This window comes from Agelaius phoeniceus, chromosome 19 (assembly GCF_051311805.1).
Source record: "Agelaius phoeniceus isolate bAgePho1 chromosome 19, bAgePho1.hap1, whole genome shotgun sequence".
Classification (NCBI taxonomy): Eukaryota; Metazoa; Chordata; class Aves; order Passeriformes; family Icteridae; genus Agelaius; species Agelaius phoeniceus.
Genome location: NC_135283.1, coordinates 776,689 through 794,165, shown reverse-complemented (window position 1 = coordinate 794,165; position 17,477 = coordinate 776,689). Strand labels below are relative to the sequence as shown.

The window sequence follows — 17,477 nt, the reverse complement described above, 5'->3', positions numbered from 1 at the left end:
GGACCCCTGAGAGTAAAGCAGAGCCAGGCAGGACCCCCCACACCAGAGCTGACATTGTCCCACCCCTCATTCCAAGGCCAGCTTGGCCCGTGGTCTCTGCAATGGCTCAGGTTGGGCTGATGCCCCTCAGCTCTTGGCCACTTTCTGTCCCTCGTGGCCACGAGCACAGGAAATGGGGCAGCACCTCTCCCACAACTGCCTGCACTCAAAGCCTCTCACTAATTGCTTTTCCCATCTTGTTTCCAAACCCTTTTCCTCCCATAGCATGGGAGCTCTGGCCCGCAGACACTGATTTAGGGATTTGTGAAAAACCCCCCAGATTTCAGCAGGGTGGGGGTGGGAGCTGAGAGATGCCAAGACACAGCACTGCTGGATGCTCCCCGTTGAGGAAAAGGGATGAAGTATGGAGGGTTCAAGCTCCTTGGACAAAGCAGTGCTTAAAATCTCCAAAACAAAATCCCAGCGAGAAGAATTATGATGGGATTCTGGGCCTGATGGATTGCTCAGCTTGGCTCAGCCTTTGCTGGGCTTTCACTGGGAGAAGGCTCCTGGGGGGATGCCCGGGTCCCTGGTCACCCCTCTGGGCAGGGAATGGGGACATGTGGCCCTCCAGGGACACAGGGATCCACAAGGCACTGTGCAGGCATTTCCCATCCCTGCCAGACCATGGATAACCCACCCCAGCCTCCAGCCAGGGCTCCTGAGCTAAGGAAGGGCTCTGGCCCTGCTGGGATGTGCTCGGTTATCAGCTCCATGCAGTTCCCAGTTATCAGCTGGGCTTTAGAGCCTGAGCAGCCATGGCAGGCTGCAGGAGTGCTGCTGTGTTTGCAGGGGTAAAAGCTGTCCCTTCAATCAGTCCCACACACCCCCTGGGACACCAACACTGGTTTGTAGGGGGTTTTGTGTTTGCAGGGGTAAAAGCTGTCCCTTCAATCAGTCCCACACACCCCCTGGGACACCAGCACTGGTTTGTAGGGGTTTTTGTGTTTGCAGGGGTAAAAGCTGTCCCTTCAGTCAGTCCCACACACCCCCTGGGACACCAACACTGGTTTGTAGGGGGTTTTGTGTTTGCAGGGGTAAAAGCTGTCCCTTCAGTCAGTCCCACACACCCCCTGGGACACCAGCACTGGGACTGAAGATTCCAGGGCTGTCCCCTGCTCCTGGGCCTGGGTGACAGTCCCTGCCACAGCACTCAACTCAGGGATCAATCCAAGGTGACATCTGTCACTTTTAGTCCAAAGCCCTTAATTTATGAACTCTCCTGCACCACTGGGACAGGAGTAAACAGCTTTTCCACCTCCTGTCCTTCAGAGCTGGGGCTCAAATACCCCGGGAAGCTCCAGGCAGCAGCCCAGCACAAGTCAGCCTTTGAGGGACCCTCTGGCTCCTGCTGCCATCCCCTGGGCAGCACCATCGGGGTCCCTCGGTGACACGGGGGGACAGCTGTGCCTCCACTCAGATCCAGCACTGGGGAATGCCCCTGCGCTCTCAGGTTCGGCAGGAAATCCTCCTGCACCTCCCTGCCCTCCGGGCAACAGCCGGCCCTCAGGATGCTGCCAGCCACGTGTTTCCAGCACGTTTGGCATCAAAGGAAACCCCTGGTCCCCGTACGAGCAGCTGGATTTATGGCTTCGGTGCAATTTATCTCGAGGGAGGTGATTGCTGAGGTGACACTGAGCACCGAGACGCTCCAGAAGAGGGGAACGGAACGAACGGACCTGCGAAGAAGGGAATGAACAAACCTGCGAAGAAGGGAATGAACAAACCTGCGAAGAAGGGAGCGAACGGACCTGCGAAGAAGCAAACGGAACAGAACGGAACGTACCTGCGAAGAAGGGAATGGAAGGAACGTACCTGCGAAGAAGGGAATGGAATGAACAGACCTGCGAAGAAGCAAACGGAACAGAACGGAACGTACCTGCGGGCTCCTCGGCGCTGCTGGCGGCCGTGGTGGGCGGAGCAGCCGGGATCTCTGCGGGACAGCCGGGGCACAGGGGACACACAGGAGACAAAGGAGGAGGAAGGAGAAGTTATTGCAAACCCCAGAGCTGCTCCCTGCCCACGCTGCAGCTGCCCCTCCCAGCGAGAGCCCCCAGACCAGTACAGCGGGAACTGGGGAACCGGGTCCCTCAAAGCTGTCACAAAGGGGCTTTGAACAGAACATTCTGGCTTTTGGCTGCGTGCTGCTGCACGGTGCCCAGCCCCTGTCACTGCTGTCCCTAGGCTGTCCCCTGCAGCTGCTGCCACCAGCTCGGAGGCAGTGCTGGCACTCCCGTGGTGAGAGGCAGGGTGCAGGTTCAGCACTGCAGCTCTGCTGGGGTGCAGGGGGTGCCTCCCGCATTTAAAGGAAACACAAACACATCTGGTGCCAATTCCCTGCTCCCTGGCTCTGATTTGGGGCCAGCTTTGCAGAGCTGGAACCACATCGTGCTCTGGAGACTCATTCCCAGGCTGTGTTTGCTGGGAGGGTGGACTGTGGATGGAGGGAGGGAGGGAGCTGCACGGTCCCAGCTGTCAGGATGCTCCCCTTGGATGTCCTTCCTGCATTCCTGGAGTCCTGGGGGGGAACACCCACCAAGGCAGGGTTTGCTGGCCGTGTGGCAGCAGCTCATAGGGCATCAGGTGATTTTTGGGGTGGCTCACCTTCATGCAATGGAACACAGTACAAGGCAGCACTGGGAGCCAGCATACCATCCCACAGCTGGGGGTGCTGGGGGTGCTCAGCCAGGCCTGACACAGACCCAAGGTGCTCTTTTCATGGCTACAAGTCCCTGGGAACAGGGAATTACCAGCAGCAGTAAATGAGAGAGTGGCTGTGCCCAGCCCCAAACCCTGGATGGGCCATGTTGAAATCCTGGGCCTGTCTTTATAAATGCCATGAATCCTGAGGGAGCTGATGCAAGGAACAATTTGCTCTCTGCTTTCCCCTGGCCCTGGGGAATGATTCATGATAAACCTTTGTGCACACTTGCTGCAGAGCAGACTGGAGCCACGGCTGGAGGTCCTGGGGACAGCGAGCCTCTGCTTTGGGCTCTTGCTGTCCCATTGCAACACGGGGAAAAATGAATCTCAAGTGGCCCCAAACCACCCTGGAATGTCTGTTTTCCTCAGCAGGAGAAGGTGGAGAAAGGGTCTCTGCCCCAGAATTTGGCAATGGCTGTGCTGGGGGGGCAATGGTGTGGGAACAGGCTGTGGGTCCCCAACAAAGGCTGGAATCTTTTAACCTTCACTTTTCTTGCTGGGCCTTTTTCTCCTTTTAGCATCAGGGAATCGCCCCTTAGGGGAGCAGTTCCTCTTTCCCATCCCTGGCACACTGATTTTGATGCTCTGTTTTGTTAGGGCAGGTGGGGATGTCCCACGAGGAGCATGAGCCACTGGAAGGTCCAAGAGCAGCAAACCCCACGGGCAGCAGAGAGGGGCACAGGACTGAGCCCCACCTTCCCAGGCAGGGACAGGGAGGGGATCCAGGTGTTTGCAGAACAGAGGCTGCAGTGGAGGCGTTTTGGGAGCTGTACCTGCCTTGGGCAGGCAAATTGAAAAGCAAACCCAAGGAAGCCAAGTGTAAACCCAGCCATGGGAGGGCTGTGTGAGTGCAAGAGCCCCTGCAGCAGCCCAGGGGCTCTCAGATGTGATGGAAACTCAGTCAAAGGAGCAGCTCCTCTGGTCTGAGCTCTGTGCCAGTGCAGCACAGCCTGATTTTGGAGAAAAGAACGTGTTTGTAGTGATCTGCTTTAGCATCCAGCCCTGATGTGGCACCCCTGAATAAATGTGCTTTTGGAGTGCCTCTGTTCCATGAAACCAAATGGAATTCCCAGCACACCTGGCTGTAGATGCACTCACAGACCCCCCCCGAGGAGGCAGGAGAGCTGCTGGAAGCCGCTGTGGGTTTTGGACCCCGTTTGGGCAGAGCAGAGGGGTCCCCAGGGAGCCCCCACCCCGAGCGCTTCGGCACCGCCCAGCCCGGGCAGCAGCTCCGGCAGGTTTTTAAGGGTTAAAATCCCTACCCCACAGAAGGAAGATCCACCTACTTATGCAGGGGGCGATGGGGGAGCGGCTCTGCTGGTAGCCCTTGGCGCAGCGGTTGCAGGTGATGCCGGTGACGCCGTCCTTGCAGGGACACTGGCCCGTGGTCTGGTTGCAGGTCTGGCCGGCGGCACCCACGGGGTGACAGTCGCACTCTGCGGGGCACACACGGCAGCGGGGTCAGGGCAGGGCACGGCGGCGGTGCGGCATCGACGGGGAGCGGGGCAGCTGCCCCGGCACCGCTCCGTGCTCTCTGCGCTCCGGCAAAGCCCCGGAACGAGCCGCACCAGCCGCGGCGTTGGGCACAGGGGCTGGGGACAGCGCCGGAGAGGGGGTGGCCCTGTCACAGCCCCGCTGCGGGGACAGAAGCGCGGCCAGGATGGCAAATCCTGGGAGGCAGCGTGGGGGTGCATCCCACGGACCCGGCTGCTCACCCCACCAGCGCTGGGGTCAGGAGTCTGCAGGATTTAAAGATTTAAAGGCAGGGGAGCGTCACCCGCTGCCCCCAGCCAGCAGCCCCAAGCCCCGGGGGCGGTGGCAGGGCCGGTACAGAGGTACAAAGGCAGCGGGGTCCCGCCACCCCTCAGCTCAGGCAGGAAGCAATCGAATCGCTCGGGAATTCATCCCACGTGCACTCCAAGATAAATCAAAGCGGTCCTTTCAGAGCCCTCCCCGCCGAGCAGCATCCCTGGCAGCTGGCACTGCGGGCACAGGAAGGAAATGCCCTTGTGGGATGGGTGGATGGATGGATGGATGGATGGATGGATGGATGCAGGCGGGCTGAGGACCTGCTGTTCCCGGCCAGATGGATGCAGCCTTGACGGCAGAGCCGGGCAGATGTGAAGGGTTTGGCAGGGGATGTAAATAGTGCACTTGAAAACATTCAAACATTCAAACATTCACCATCTCATTTCCCGCAGTGGGACTTCACCGGCACAGCTGTTTGATGGGGGGCGGGGGGGGGGGAAAAATTTAAAAAAGGCAAAAAGAAGAAAAGCCAAAAAAAAAAAAAAAAAGCAAAAAGCATCAGGGCTTGTTATCATCAGTGCTCCAAAAGGATTACGGCCTCGCACATTTGTTAACAGCCCTGATTTCTAAGAGCTGCAAGCGCCGTGCCAGACTGTGGGCTGCCCCTGCTGAGCCGTGGCAGGGACAGGCAGGCAGGCAGGAAACTTTCCTTTTCTTCTGCAGCATCCCGGGAAGGAGGCAGCCAAATCCCTCCCTGGGGAGCACTGATCCCGCTCTGCTCCTGCCCCTCAGGGGAGCTGCCTGCCAGGAACAGGGGCTGGGGGAAGCCTGTCCCACTGCCTGAGTCCTGGAGGGGCTGCAGTGGGGTCAGGGCAGGGCGAGTGTCCCCAAGGACACCAGTGCTCAGTCCCCCCAAGGCCCCCAGACTGGGCACACCACTCCCAAGAGGGCTTTCCCTGGACCCTGCAGTCCTGCTTGGTTTGTTGTGCACATCCCTGGCTCTCAAACAGCCCAGATGTGCCTCATTTGGGGACAGCAGAGCACATCCCACGCTGGGTTTGGGTTCCCAAGTGTTGGTGCTTGGCTGGAGGCTCCGTCCAAGCCAGCCCAGTGTGACCTCCCTGGGCAGCAGCTCCTGGCTGGTCCCTGCCCAGCAGGGCTGGGGTGGTGCCTGGAGCACCCCTGCTCTGGGATGTCCAACTTCTCCCTGGGGACATCCCAGAGCTCCAGACTGCCACCAGCCCTGGCCCCAGAGGGGCTGGGTGGGAAGAGACAGGGCCTTGCCAAAACCCAATCATTTTTCACATGAGAGGGAAAGAAACCCCTCAAGAGACCGACAAAGCCTTTGCTCCTTTCCTCCTCTTTTCCTAACACTTCTGATTTGGCGTTTTTGATTAAAAGTACCTCTCTCCCCCCTGCCCCGAGCTGCCACTGGGAAACGGCTGCTTGCAAACCTGCCCACTGCAGAAATCTCCTTTTCTAAAGCTAATTTAGATTGGAAACGTTTTAACGGGAAATCAGCGTGGCTGGTGATGAGCAGAGGGATGCTTAGGTAGGAAAACCTTCCCGCTGCAGCCCCAATGGCTCAGGTAATGCTGGGAGAGAGGAAATCCAAACACGTTAAGAGAAGGCCTGAAGGAGGAACGGGAGAGAAAAGCGTCAAAGAAGAGCAGAGAGTCAGGAGTTAACACAAAAATAAGCAAATCAGGGAAGGGTTACCCAAGGAGAGGCAAAGGGCAGGAGGATGGGGAGAAGAGCCTCGTGTTTCAGGTGTGCCCCCGGGGCTGCTCCAGGCAGAGCCCATCCTGTGAGGAGCCCCCGGGTGAGGGGATCGCCCTCATTGCGGTGGGAGCGCTCGGGAAAAGAGGGAAAAGAGGGGAAAGAGGGGAAAGAGGGAAAAGAGGGAAAAGAGGGAAAAGAGGGGAAAGAGGGGAAAGAGGGAAAAGAGGGAAAAGAGGGAAAAGAGGGAAAAGAGGGAAAAGAGGGGAAAGAGGGAAAAGAGGGGAAAGAGGGGAAAGAGGGAAAAGAGGGAAAAGAGGGGAAAGAGGGAAAAGAGGGAAAAGAGGGAAAGGAGGGAAAAGAGGGGAAAGAGGGGAAAGAGGGAAAAGAGGGGAAAGAGGGGAAAGAGGGAAAAGAGGGGAAAGAGGGAAAAGAGGGAAAAGAGGGGAAAGAGGGGAAAGAGGGGGAAAAGCCCTGGTGATGAGTAAGATCCCCAGGCTCTTGAGGCCACAGTGAGAGCACCGAGCGCTCTCTGGACAGCACAGAAATCAATCAATCAACAGCACAGAAATCAATCAATCAATCAATCAATGAAATGCTGCTGCTTCCTCCCCTCCTGAGGCAGTGGCTCGGGCAGCTCACCCAGAGCTGCCGGGTTATTTTCAGAGCCGAATCTCTCTGAGGTTGTCTCCGGTTCCCCCAGGCCGGGCTCTGTGAGGTCTCTGGTGGCCCCGTGTGTGATGTGATGTGTCCCGGGCTGCAGGGGGCACGAGTGGCAGAGGGTCGGGGACGTGGATTTCACCGGGATGAGATCCCGGCCATCTCTGCCCCGCCGAGGGTGAAATCCTCGGCTCTGGGTGATGGGACGGGCTCTGTGTCACCTGTGCCCCCCGTGTCACCTGTCCCCAGCGTCCCCTGGGCCCAGCCCGTGGTTCCCAAGCTCCGCGAGCCAGGGCGCTCAGCGCTGCCGCCGGGGGAGGCAGGCGGGGCTCTCCCCGTGCCTGCAGATGGGGATTTGCCGTCCCTGTCCTCGAGAAACTGAACCAGCGCCAGCAATTAGGAGCAATTAAAGGTAATTTACCGTTCCCCGGCCAGTGCAAACACTTGCAGCCAGCAATTACAGGCTCTTCTCCTTCCCCAGCCACGGAGGGCCGGGCTGCTGGTGCTTGACGCTGATTTTCCCAATCCGGTTCAAATTCCTTTGGGCTGTAGCCCCAAACTGAGGGAAGTGCGCACCAGGATGCCAGCGGGGGGGTGATAGCTGCAAACGCCCCTTTGGCATCTCCGATGGGCACCCTGGCACTCACAGAACACGTTCGCATTCCTGAACTTGCCTGGCTCTCATCCCTGCCCTTCCCTGGGTGCAGGGATTTGTGCATTTGTTCATCCCGCACCGAGGTGCAGAAATTCAGCAGAGCCCTCGGGGCACCGGAGCTGAGGGCAGCTCCGTGAGCAGGACAGGAAAGTGTCCGGGACCTCATCCCGGCGATGATAAGGAGGAAAACGAGGGGTTTTCCTCATGCCTTGCTTGAAAGGATCGCCCCACAGAGGGTGCGGTGAGATGGGCGAGAAGCAAACGGGGATGATGCTGGAGCAAGAAAAATGCCCACAGGACATCGGGGGAAGGGAAATAACTCTCAGGATTTTGGTTTTTTCCAAAAACCTTTAAGAAAAATTTATGCTGAGTGTGTGTGGCAGAGATGACCAGGAATTCCTACTGAAAAAGAAGTTATTTTTGGTTGAAAACATGGCTGTGGAGGAGAAAACAAGGAGCAGGAATCTATGGGGAGGCTTTAACGGGCAATGGGGGCAGCAGTGGGGCTGCCTCTGCTCCCAGAAGCTGAATCCCCTATAAAATAACCAGCAGGAAAGCAGGGAGCCGAGAGCACTCCCAGGTGAGCACCTTGAGCTTGGCTGCTCCAGATGTGAGGAGACCACGGCGCTCTGTGCGAGACAGCGGCCGAGTGGATGGGGGACAGCAGCCAAAATCCGGAGCGCAGAAGGAGGCATAAGTGGAAGGAGGGAACAGGATGGCTCATCCACGCTGAAGGGTCCCAATTAACTGCATCCACTCCAGGAAAAGATGTGGGACTCAATGAAACATCTGGCTGATTGCAGCGGAGCTCAGAAGAGCCACAAGATGGGAGGCTGTGCTGTGAAAGGGGGAGAGAGAAACTCTGAATTCATATCAGGGCACTATAGAAATCAATAGCACGTCCTCAGCTGGGAGCCGCAGTGAAAGGCACGGAGAGCACCCACGGAAAAGATCGGGAACGCCTTGCCAAGAGACGGTGGAGGGCTGCCAAGCAATGCACAGCGCCGGGAAGGTCAGACAGGTGCTCCTCTTCACTGCTCCTCAAAGCCAGCAACAAAGGGACATTGAGGGCCTTGAAAAGGCAACCTTCTCAGCGATAAAAGGAAACGCTGCTTTGCACCGCACGTAATTAACTCGTAGAACTCCTGCTACGAGACACCATGGCAAGGGCCCAACAGGATTAGATAGGGCTCTGAATGAGAACATCTGTAGTTACATTAGCTGGGATTAATATATATACGGATATAAGCGCTGCCAGGCAGCTCCTCACCGCCTGCAGCCAGGAGATTTCCCCCGGGGCCCGGCTCTGCCCAACCGGCTGCCGTGGGCTTTTATGGCTCTGTCTGGAGCTTCCGAACCAGCCCCGATTTTCTGTACAAACCTGCTGAGGCAGAGCATCGCCCGCCCCAGCCCAGCCAGCGGCACCTTTCTGTGCTTCAGCTCAGGTTTGGGGCTAAAAAACACCTGGAAGGATCCTGGGGCTGTGCTTGGGATAAAAAACAACCCCGCGGTTTTTTAGTTGAGGTGGTTGAACTTGCTGAGGTGGTTCTGCCCCGCTGAAGGTTGACAAATAGCACGACAAAAATGCAAATATTTTCGCATCCCTGGTGCTCGGGGGAGGAGGCATTCCCAGCCGCTAATCCTGCCCCGCACACGTGTGGGGAAAGGTAAACACAGGGATAAATCCCCAGGCTCAGCTCCCCTCAAGTGTGACCTTTATGGAGAAGGTGCCTGAAAAGATCTGCATTTTTGGAGAATTAGCATCTTCCTGTTTCCAGGGAAGCTGCTTCCTTGGGAGTTTTCAGAGTGATGAAAAATCCTTTTGCCAGGACAAGGAAAAAAGGCTGGATTTGCCAGGGTGTCCAGATTTCCTCTTGTCACCCTGGATGTGCCAGGATCCCAAACCCCACAGGGCTCCAGATCCAGCCTCTGGACTGAGCAGGAACCCAACAATGCATTGAACTGGGAAAAACCCCTTAATTTGCAATAATCAGTGATGAAGGCTCCCGCATTCAGAAATCACACTCAGGCTGAAGTACAAATTCAATCCCAGGTAGCCAATGTGCCTTAGGTGCACATTTATATTTAACCAGGCTTTAAAATGCTTTTCCAGAATCATGGCCAAAAATTGCCTCCCTTTGGTTGTTTCCCTTTCTTCCTCCAAAGACTTCAACGGGAGAAAAAAAAAAAAAAAGTGGCTGCAGAAAACTTCTGCTGGAAAAAATCGCAACAAACCCAGGTTTGTTGTCAAAATGTCAAAACAAATTCAATTTAAATTCTCCTGTTGCCTCAACAACGCATCCTGATGCAGCAAACATGTCTCACTTAACCTTGTGGTTTAGCATTTAGAGGGGTGGTTCTGGCATTATTGCTTAAGTGAGGTTTTTTGTTGTAGAGTTGTTTTTTTCCTGCTCCGCTGTCTTTAGGAGCTCAGGTACTTTAAATCCTGCTCCCTCTGAACACATCTTCCCAGGGAACTTAAGGTGTGAGAATTCCTGGAGTGTCCCCCGTAGCTGGAATCCATCCCAGAGGTGACCCTGAGGTGGTCCCAAAGAGGACAGGATGTTTTCACAGCTTTGCTTTGCCTCCTGTCTTTGGGAAATCAATTCAAAACAAGCAGAGCTCCTTGCTCTGGGTGCCTGTCCCGGTCATTTGTGGGTGGATGAGGGAAGCCTGAGCAGAGCCTGTGCACCTGAGCGCTGGGGAGGGGTTTGTGCTGGCTCCGGGACAAACCTCCATCCGTGGGGATGGGAGAGCCCTGGCGCTGCCAGAGCATCTCCAGCACGGGCAGCACGTCCTGCAAATCCCCGAATTGATGGGGAAAAGAAGCTGGAGTTGGGTGTGCACCCACCAGTCCGGCCCCAGCTGGTTTGCAGAGCACAAGCAGGGGTGGAAATGTCTCTGTGCTGACTCTGAATACCAATAATGACTTTAAATATTAACCACGAGCTGCTCTGCCGTGAGCTGCTCAGCCTGTCTGCGCACTGGGAGCTGCATTTAGCCCTCCAGAGGATCATGTTCGTGCTCAGTGTCCCTCAGCACATTCTCCTGGAGATTTAAAGGTTTCTTGCCAGCAGAACATGAATTCTTCCTTTTATTGGGCAGAGCCAAACAATCTCTGGGTGTCTCCCGCTGTCCCTCCTCCCACACCACTTCTCAGGGCTCTCCCATTTCCCCTCCTGGGCTGGCACTCGGGGGAGCCAAGGGCTTTGGTGCCCTGCAGTTTGGGCCAAATTTCACAGATCAGACCTTGGCTTTGTCTTCTCCATAACAAGGAACAGACGGGGCCACAAAGCCTCCACTGAGCTGGAGTCGCCGCTAATCCGGAGGGGCCTTGGAACCCCGGCTGTAAATCCACTTTTTGGGCAGGGGCACTGCGGGCAGGCATTAGTGACACACACAATGGGACAATTATGGCAGCACTCCCCCAAATGCTGGAAAATTCCCTTGTTCCAAACCTGTTAAAACTTCCCCTGCCCGCTGAGAGCTCCCCTTCCCACGCGCTTCCAGCGTGGCTGGAGGAGCTGCCAGGGATGCTGAGATGAAGCACTGGGGTTTCCTTCACCCCACTTTGCTGGCAAGATTTGGGTTTTATTGTGGAGGATGTGATCCCTTTGATTTTTCCATCAAAATTCAGCTGCAGGGGCAGCTCTGGCCAGGCCAAGAGCAGCAGCTCAGTGGGGCATGGTGGCCTCATGGACCTAAAGCCAAGCCCAGCTCCCCCTGCCCTCCTGGGAGATGTTGCACGAGGAGGAGTGGGTTGGGAATGCTGTTATTGAAGGGAAAAAAAGAGAGACAAAGTTTTTCTCTTCCTGATGTGTTTTTAGCCTGGCTCTGGAGGAAACGAGGTTCCTACAAGTGCATTCTCCTTCTAATAATAAAAATCAAATCTGGCAGCAGAGCAGAAGTCTCGGAGATAATGAGGTTGCCACACGCCTCAGGAAAGGAGTCAGTGGGGAAGGTGAGGGAGAGGCTCTGCAGAAATGGATCAATGGATCCTGTTGGTGTGCACAGCCCCCATGGGACACCAAAGCATCCACAGTGGGGCGAGTCCCCAGCACCCCCAGAGCAGGGAGAAATCCCAGTGAGAGCTCCCGGGGCACAAATCCCAGCCCCTCGTTTGTGATGCTCGGAGAAGCATCTGTTTAAGTGGAAAAGAAATCCTTTCCTACCAGAAAAAAAAAAAAACAAAACAAAACAAAAACCCTTTTCACTTTAGTACACTGAAAACCAGAGTGTGGGGATGAGCAGGGCTGAGCTTGGGTTTAATTCTCAGGATCTGAGAGCCTGAAGCACTTTCCACTCCTGAGAACTGCTCTGAAGCAGGAAATTATCTCCATTATTGGAAAACATTCATGGGGAAGGCAAATTATTCCTTTTCTTTCCTCTGTCTCGTGGATATGCAAAGGTCTGGCTTTGCAAGTGAATTTAGCAACTTTTGTCCTTAGTCTGAGAGCAGCAATGGAGAGCTGGGGTTTAGTCTGGTTTTATTTTCTTAATAGGGTGCAAATTCCCCTCTATTGTGTCACCACTTCTGACAAACCACATCCCAACCTGCCCTCCAGGATTGCTCCTGGATGTTTCCCTGCTGGAAAGCCAAATCCAAGCCCCAGTTTGGAAGGTGGCCGGTCCCCAGTTCATCCAGTAAACCCCTGCTGGGCACCAGCATTGCCAGGATGTGATTTTTCAGGAATGCAGGGCCGGCTCTGGTCTGGGAAATCATGCTGTCTACATTTTCCCATTGAGCTGGGCCATCCACAATCTGCCATGCATTCGGGACTCAGCTGTGAGCTGTGTCTCTCCTCTGAAGGTGCTGAGGTGGTTTCCAGGTGGGAATGGAGATTCCAGCTCCTTCTGAGCAGCCTCCTCCATCCCCTCAGGGATCCAGCAGCGTCCTGCCCTGAATTCCACAGCTCAGCAAACTCTGCCCACTCTGCCTCACACAGAGGCGGCTGCCCAAACTGATGTGTCTGCTTATCCATCATTAAAATGTGGATTTTAATGGATTTTTTAAAAGCTGGCATGGGCTGGGATATGCTTTGTGTTGAGCTTGAGTCCTACTTGAACAAAAAAATCACTGCTTTTCCATGGTTTCGTTCTGCAAACTCAGAAGAGTGTAAGAGTTTCAGTAATGCTGCTGTCCCTTCTTTTCTCTGGGATCCCTCCAGCCCAGCTGGGTGAACAGTGCAGGTCTGCCCTGGCTCATGGTGGTGCCATGGAGGAGGTGACACTGGTGGCACTCGAGCCTCCCGTGCTGCCCCAGGACATTCCCACAGCGACCTGTGAGCACGGACAGCTCAAAGCTGCATTTCCAGAACCTTCTCTGATGGTCTGTGTGTGTCTGGGACTGTCATGACAAGCTGTACATGCAGAAGCCATAAATCAGCTCTCAGGGCTTGCAATAATATCAATATTAGGAATTATGGGGCTGTGGGGAAGGGTGACTCGGGCACAGCCACTGACAAATGCAGGATGGAAATGGAGCTAGAAAATCGTTCTTGTGGCAGTGGAAGAGAATCTCCACAGTCCTGGGGAGAAATTGAAGTCTGTGCTTGGCAGATCAATGCCTGGAAAGTTTGGGATTTCTCCAGGAATGTGATTCCTCAGAGGTGACCAAGCCCTGACACAAGAGCCCAACCCAAACCCTGCCAGCACCACGGGCTGGCTCCTCTCTCCTCAGCAGCAGCTCCAGCTGCAATCCTGGAGGAGCAAAGGGAGGAAAGGAAGGGAGGCAGGTTTGATCGTTAAGGACAACTCCCTGGGGTGAATTCCTGGAAAGTATTGCCTTGGAATTTGCCTTAAAACCACAACTGAGCTGGACGAGACATGGGCATCAAAATGAGGCAGCCCTGGAGAGGGGAGCATCTCCCTCAGGCTGGGGACAGAGCCCTGCAGGGGCCACCACTGCTGGCCCTGGAGCAGGGATCCAGCCAGGCCATCCCAATGTCCCTGGCACACCTCAGCTGTGAGCTTGTCTGCCCCCAGGTGTGGACTGGGGACCGTGCTGGCAGGGGACATCTCCAGGGCTGGAGGGATGCTGACCACGAGTGGAACCATGGACAGACTGGTGTCCCTGTGCTACACCAGGACACCAGCACTGGGACACCTCTGCTGGCAGTGCCACCATCCTCAGAACCTACTCTGCTGGCAGTGCCATCATCCTCAGGCTCTGTTCTGGTGGCAGTGCCACCATCCTCAGACCCTACTCTGGTGGCAGTGCCACCATCCTCAGGCTGTGCTCTGCTGGCAGTGCCACCATCCTCAGGCTCTGTTCTGGGGGCAGTGCCACCATCCTCAGGCTCTGTTCTGGTGGCAGTGCCACCATCCTCAGACCCTACTCTGGGGGCAGTGCCACCATCCTCAGGCTCTGTTCTGGTGGCAGTGCCACCATCCTCAGGCTCTGCTCTGGTGGCAGTGCCACCATCCTCAGGCTCTGCTGTCTGCCGTGGGTGCTCCCCCTGGCACCTCCTGTGCCCCAGCCTCCCAGTGGGACCCCGCAGCAGGAGCAGAGAGGTTCCATCTCCCCTGGCCCAGCCTCCAGGGAATGAGCTCTGAGCTCTAAGCTGGTCACGCAGCTCCCTCTATAGTCACTGGAGAGACACGGGGACTGGTGCCACTGTCCCTGTCACCGGGGCTCTGCTCGGCTCTCCCAGAGCCAAAGGGGTTCGGGTTCTGCCTCACTCAATGTCTGAGACTGAGTGGGGAAAACCCCTTTATGTGCACCCATGACATCAAGGACGGGAGGCTGAGCCCATGGGGACAGCCCTCACCTCCCTCTGCTCCAGCCCAAAGTGCCTCCAAAATGCAAATGTCAACTCTTGACCCTTGGTGGGTGCAGGCCAGGACAGGCAGGGAGGCCGGGAGTGCTTTTTGGGGTTTGCACAAGGCATGAAATCCTGCAGCACAGCTGGAAATCTCCCCAGGCTGCAGCAGCACCAGGCACACAGACAATCCCATTTCCTCCCAAAAGACTGAGCCCTGATGGATGTGACCTCTCCAGGTGCCAAATCCTGCCCCTGCACGAGGGGTTTGTGCTGGCAGCCTCAGCACAAGTGCATTCAGAGCACGTCTCGTTTGTCATCTTTTCATCAAAAAGTGTGCAAAGCCTCTCCCCGAAGCGCAGAGCTGCTTTACAGCCAGGCTATAAAACCCTGCAGACTCTCCACTCCAATGGAATTACATTAGTGCCAATAATCTGGCAAATATCAGGAGGGAGTTTAATCAAAAGAACCAACAGCAGGGCCCTGATTTACAGCGGCCCATGACAGAGCAGGGTGGACGAGGTTTGCAGGACCCAGATGTGGAATTTCACTTGCAACATCATTTGGAGCAGAGGGAAAGCAGAGGGAGCTGGAAGCGGGGCTTCAGCGTGCTGGGAGCTCTTGGTGATTTCTCAAAAACCAGGGAGAAAAGAGGAACAATTCATCCTTGTCCGAGTCTGAAAAATGAACATGGAAATTTCTCATACCCTGGGTTTTGTTGCTTCTCGGGCCAGCCCCGCACCAGGGGTGTGCCCAGGATGGGGTGGGATGTGTGTGCCAGGACAAAGGGCATCCATCCTGCTCCCCTCCTGCCGGGATGAGCCCACCCACCCCCTGGAGGAGGAGCGGCAGCACCGTCGGGCTCCTCCAGCCGGGATCCAGGGCTGGGGCAGGAGCCAGCTGCAGTCTGACCCCGGAATGCCAGGGGAGCCCTGCTTGGTGTCCCAGGGCCTGCCTGGCCACCCACCCCGAGCAGCCACATCCTGCATGGCCAGCTCCAGCCTGGCAGGCTCTGGCACACACCCAGCACTGCCACTCCGTGTAATGTCCCTGCTCCAGCTGTCATCGATTCCTTTGCCTGCGGTTTGCAGCCTCCTTGCCACGGCCTGCCTGGCATGGCTCTGTCCCAGGGCATCTCTGGCCACTGACAACTTCCAGGCTTTTATCATTTTTGCAACGAGAACCACTGGAAGCAAACAGAGCAAAGCACCTGGCATGGCTGGATCACTGTTAGCATCAGGGAAAACCATCCTTACACCCCAGCTCCTTGTGCCTTCACCTGCACTGCTCATCTCCACTTCAGACCATTAGAAAAGTCTTTTATTTATCAGCTATTAAAGGTTTGGCTGTTGGAAACACAAGCAGCCCTGAGCTGTGCGTGTTGCCCAGCTCTGCTTTCTGCTCACCTTTTGCTGCCTGAGCCTCACCCCTGCCCTGCAACACGTGCAAAAGTTTGTGGAATTCTCCTTTGCTCCAAGTTAAAAAGAAGGAGACATTGTGCAAGCATTTCTGCAATGTCATATTTTGCATAATTACCCAAACCAACCATTTCAAACAATGCAACTCCAGCCTCTTTAATTTGCTGCTGTTGGATGTGTTGTGAGTGGAGGCACCTCATGCATGGGATAGAGTGGGAGATGAGGAATGCAAGGCACAGGAGAGGCAGCTTAGCTGGATGTGTCACTTGGGCTGAATAAATGGAGTTGAATTAATGAAAAAATGCCTCTGGCAGCTCTTTCATGGAGCCTTTGCTGTGAGATCAGCCGAGACCTTGCTGGGGTGGGTGAGAGCCACGAGCTCCTCAGCAGCTCCCAAGGCACCAGGGCTCTCTGAGATGCTATTATTTAAATTTATTATGTGTGGGGCATGATCAGAGTGATGTGATGGATTAAAGAATCAGGTTTTATAGAGGAAAATATAGAGAAAATAATATGGTTCTGCTGGGTGCAGGCAGTGATGAGGGAGGTGGCAGGAGCTCAGGATGGTTAATTCCTAAATTTTTACCACGTCCAGTGGAGATAAGGCTCTGGGAGTGTTGGTTTGGGGAGATGGTAAATGAATGTAGTTATCAATGGGGAGGTGGCTGGAGCTGTTAAATGGGAGGATTGGGTTTAAATCTGCCCATTTGCAACAATGATTTCAGCACAAGCCCCAAGTCAGGAGGGAAAAGCAGAGGGAACATAAACCCCACTGTGTGACAAACAGAGCTCGGGAAAAGGAGTTTTCAAAGGGATGCTGAGGGGAAATTCATTTCACTGCTGTAGGGGTGGTGGATTTGCCCCCCCAAAACGCCTCAGGGCTGGGAAATCACACTCGTGTCCAGCACAGTTACCACAAACCTTCGTTTGGCAGCTCTGATGGGTGCAGATTTGTCACCAACCCGCCTGGAGGAGAGCTGAGATTTGGCCATCTCCAGCTTCAAGCGAGGGAGAGGCTCCAGGAGGCAGAGCAGGAGAAGGCAGCAATTGCAAAGAGGATTTAATAGAGAGAATGATCCTGCAAGCGGGGAGCTCAGCCTGAAAACCTCCAGAGGCCAGTGATGTCTTCTCAGTGCTTGCCTGGGGAAACTGAGGCACGGAACGATGCAGAGGTCTCCCACCTGCAGGTGCCACCCAGCCGGGTTTGGGGCAGGACTCAGCGCTGTCAGTGACACTGAAGGGCCAGGGGACAGCAAGGAGGGACAGACAGGACAGGGGAACAGCTCCGGAGGTGAGCTGGGAAAAGCAGGAATGAGCACCTGGGAGATATCAGAAAATATCTCATTGGAATTGTTTTTACAAGGCTCAAAAGGGAGAGTAGGACTGTCTGAAAAGGGGATTGCTTTTCTGCTATGGCAAAAGATGTCTGCTTTCAGTAAGGAACAAAAAACAAAAAAAAAATTGAAAATGCTGGAGACTTCAAACTTCCCAGCCAAAAATACCAATCTGAAGGCAAAAAGCTTTCCATTTCTTGTTGAAACGAGTCTTTAGAGAGACAAGAGCTGAGCATTTCTGTGGGAAACCCCAGCATTTTCTAATCTGGCTTTTGAATGTTTGCTTGATTCCTCTCACTGCACCTCAGGTTCAGGATTTCCATCTCTTCCAGCAGCAGCTGAGAGTAAAAAGGGTTCATTTGCAGGATTTGCTCTTCTTGCTGCTCCCACCCCAGCTGAATCCCAGCTCGCCTCCACGGCCACATGAGGAAACCTCAAA

General features: G+C 55.2%; 1 protein-coding gene across 1 annotated transcript in view; it reads right to left on the bottom strand.

The window, feature by feature from the left end:
• Window positions 1–17,477, bottom strand: part of NTN1 (netrin 1) — an 84,612-nt gene that overhangs the window by 14,182 nt on the left and 52,953 nt on the right. Inside the window, exons 3-4 of the mRNA XM_054645033.2 lie at window positions 4,029–4,178; window positions 1,919–1,972 (exon numbers count right to left, since the gene is read on the bottom strand). Of these exons, the coding sequence (XP_054501008.1) occupies window positions 1,919–1,972; window positions 4,029–4,178 (204 nt within the window). The remainder of the gene's footprint in view (window positions 1–1,918; window positions 1,973–4,028; window positions 4,179–17,477) is intronic.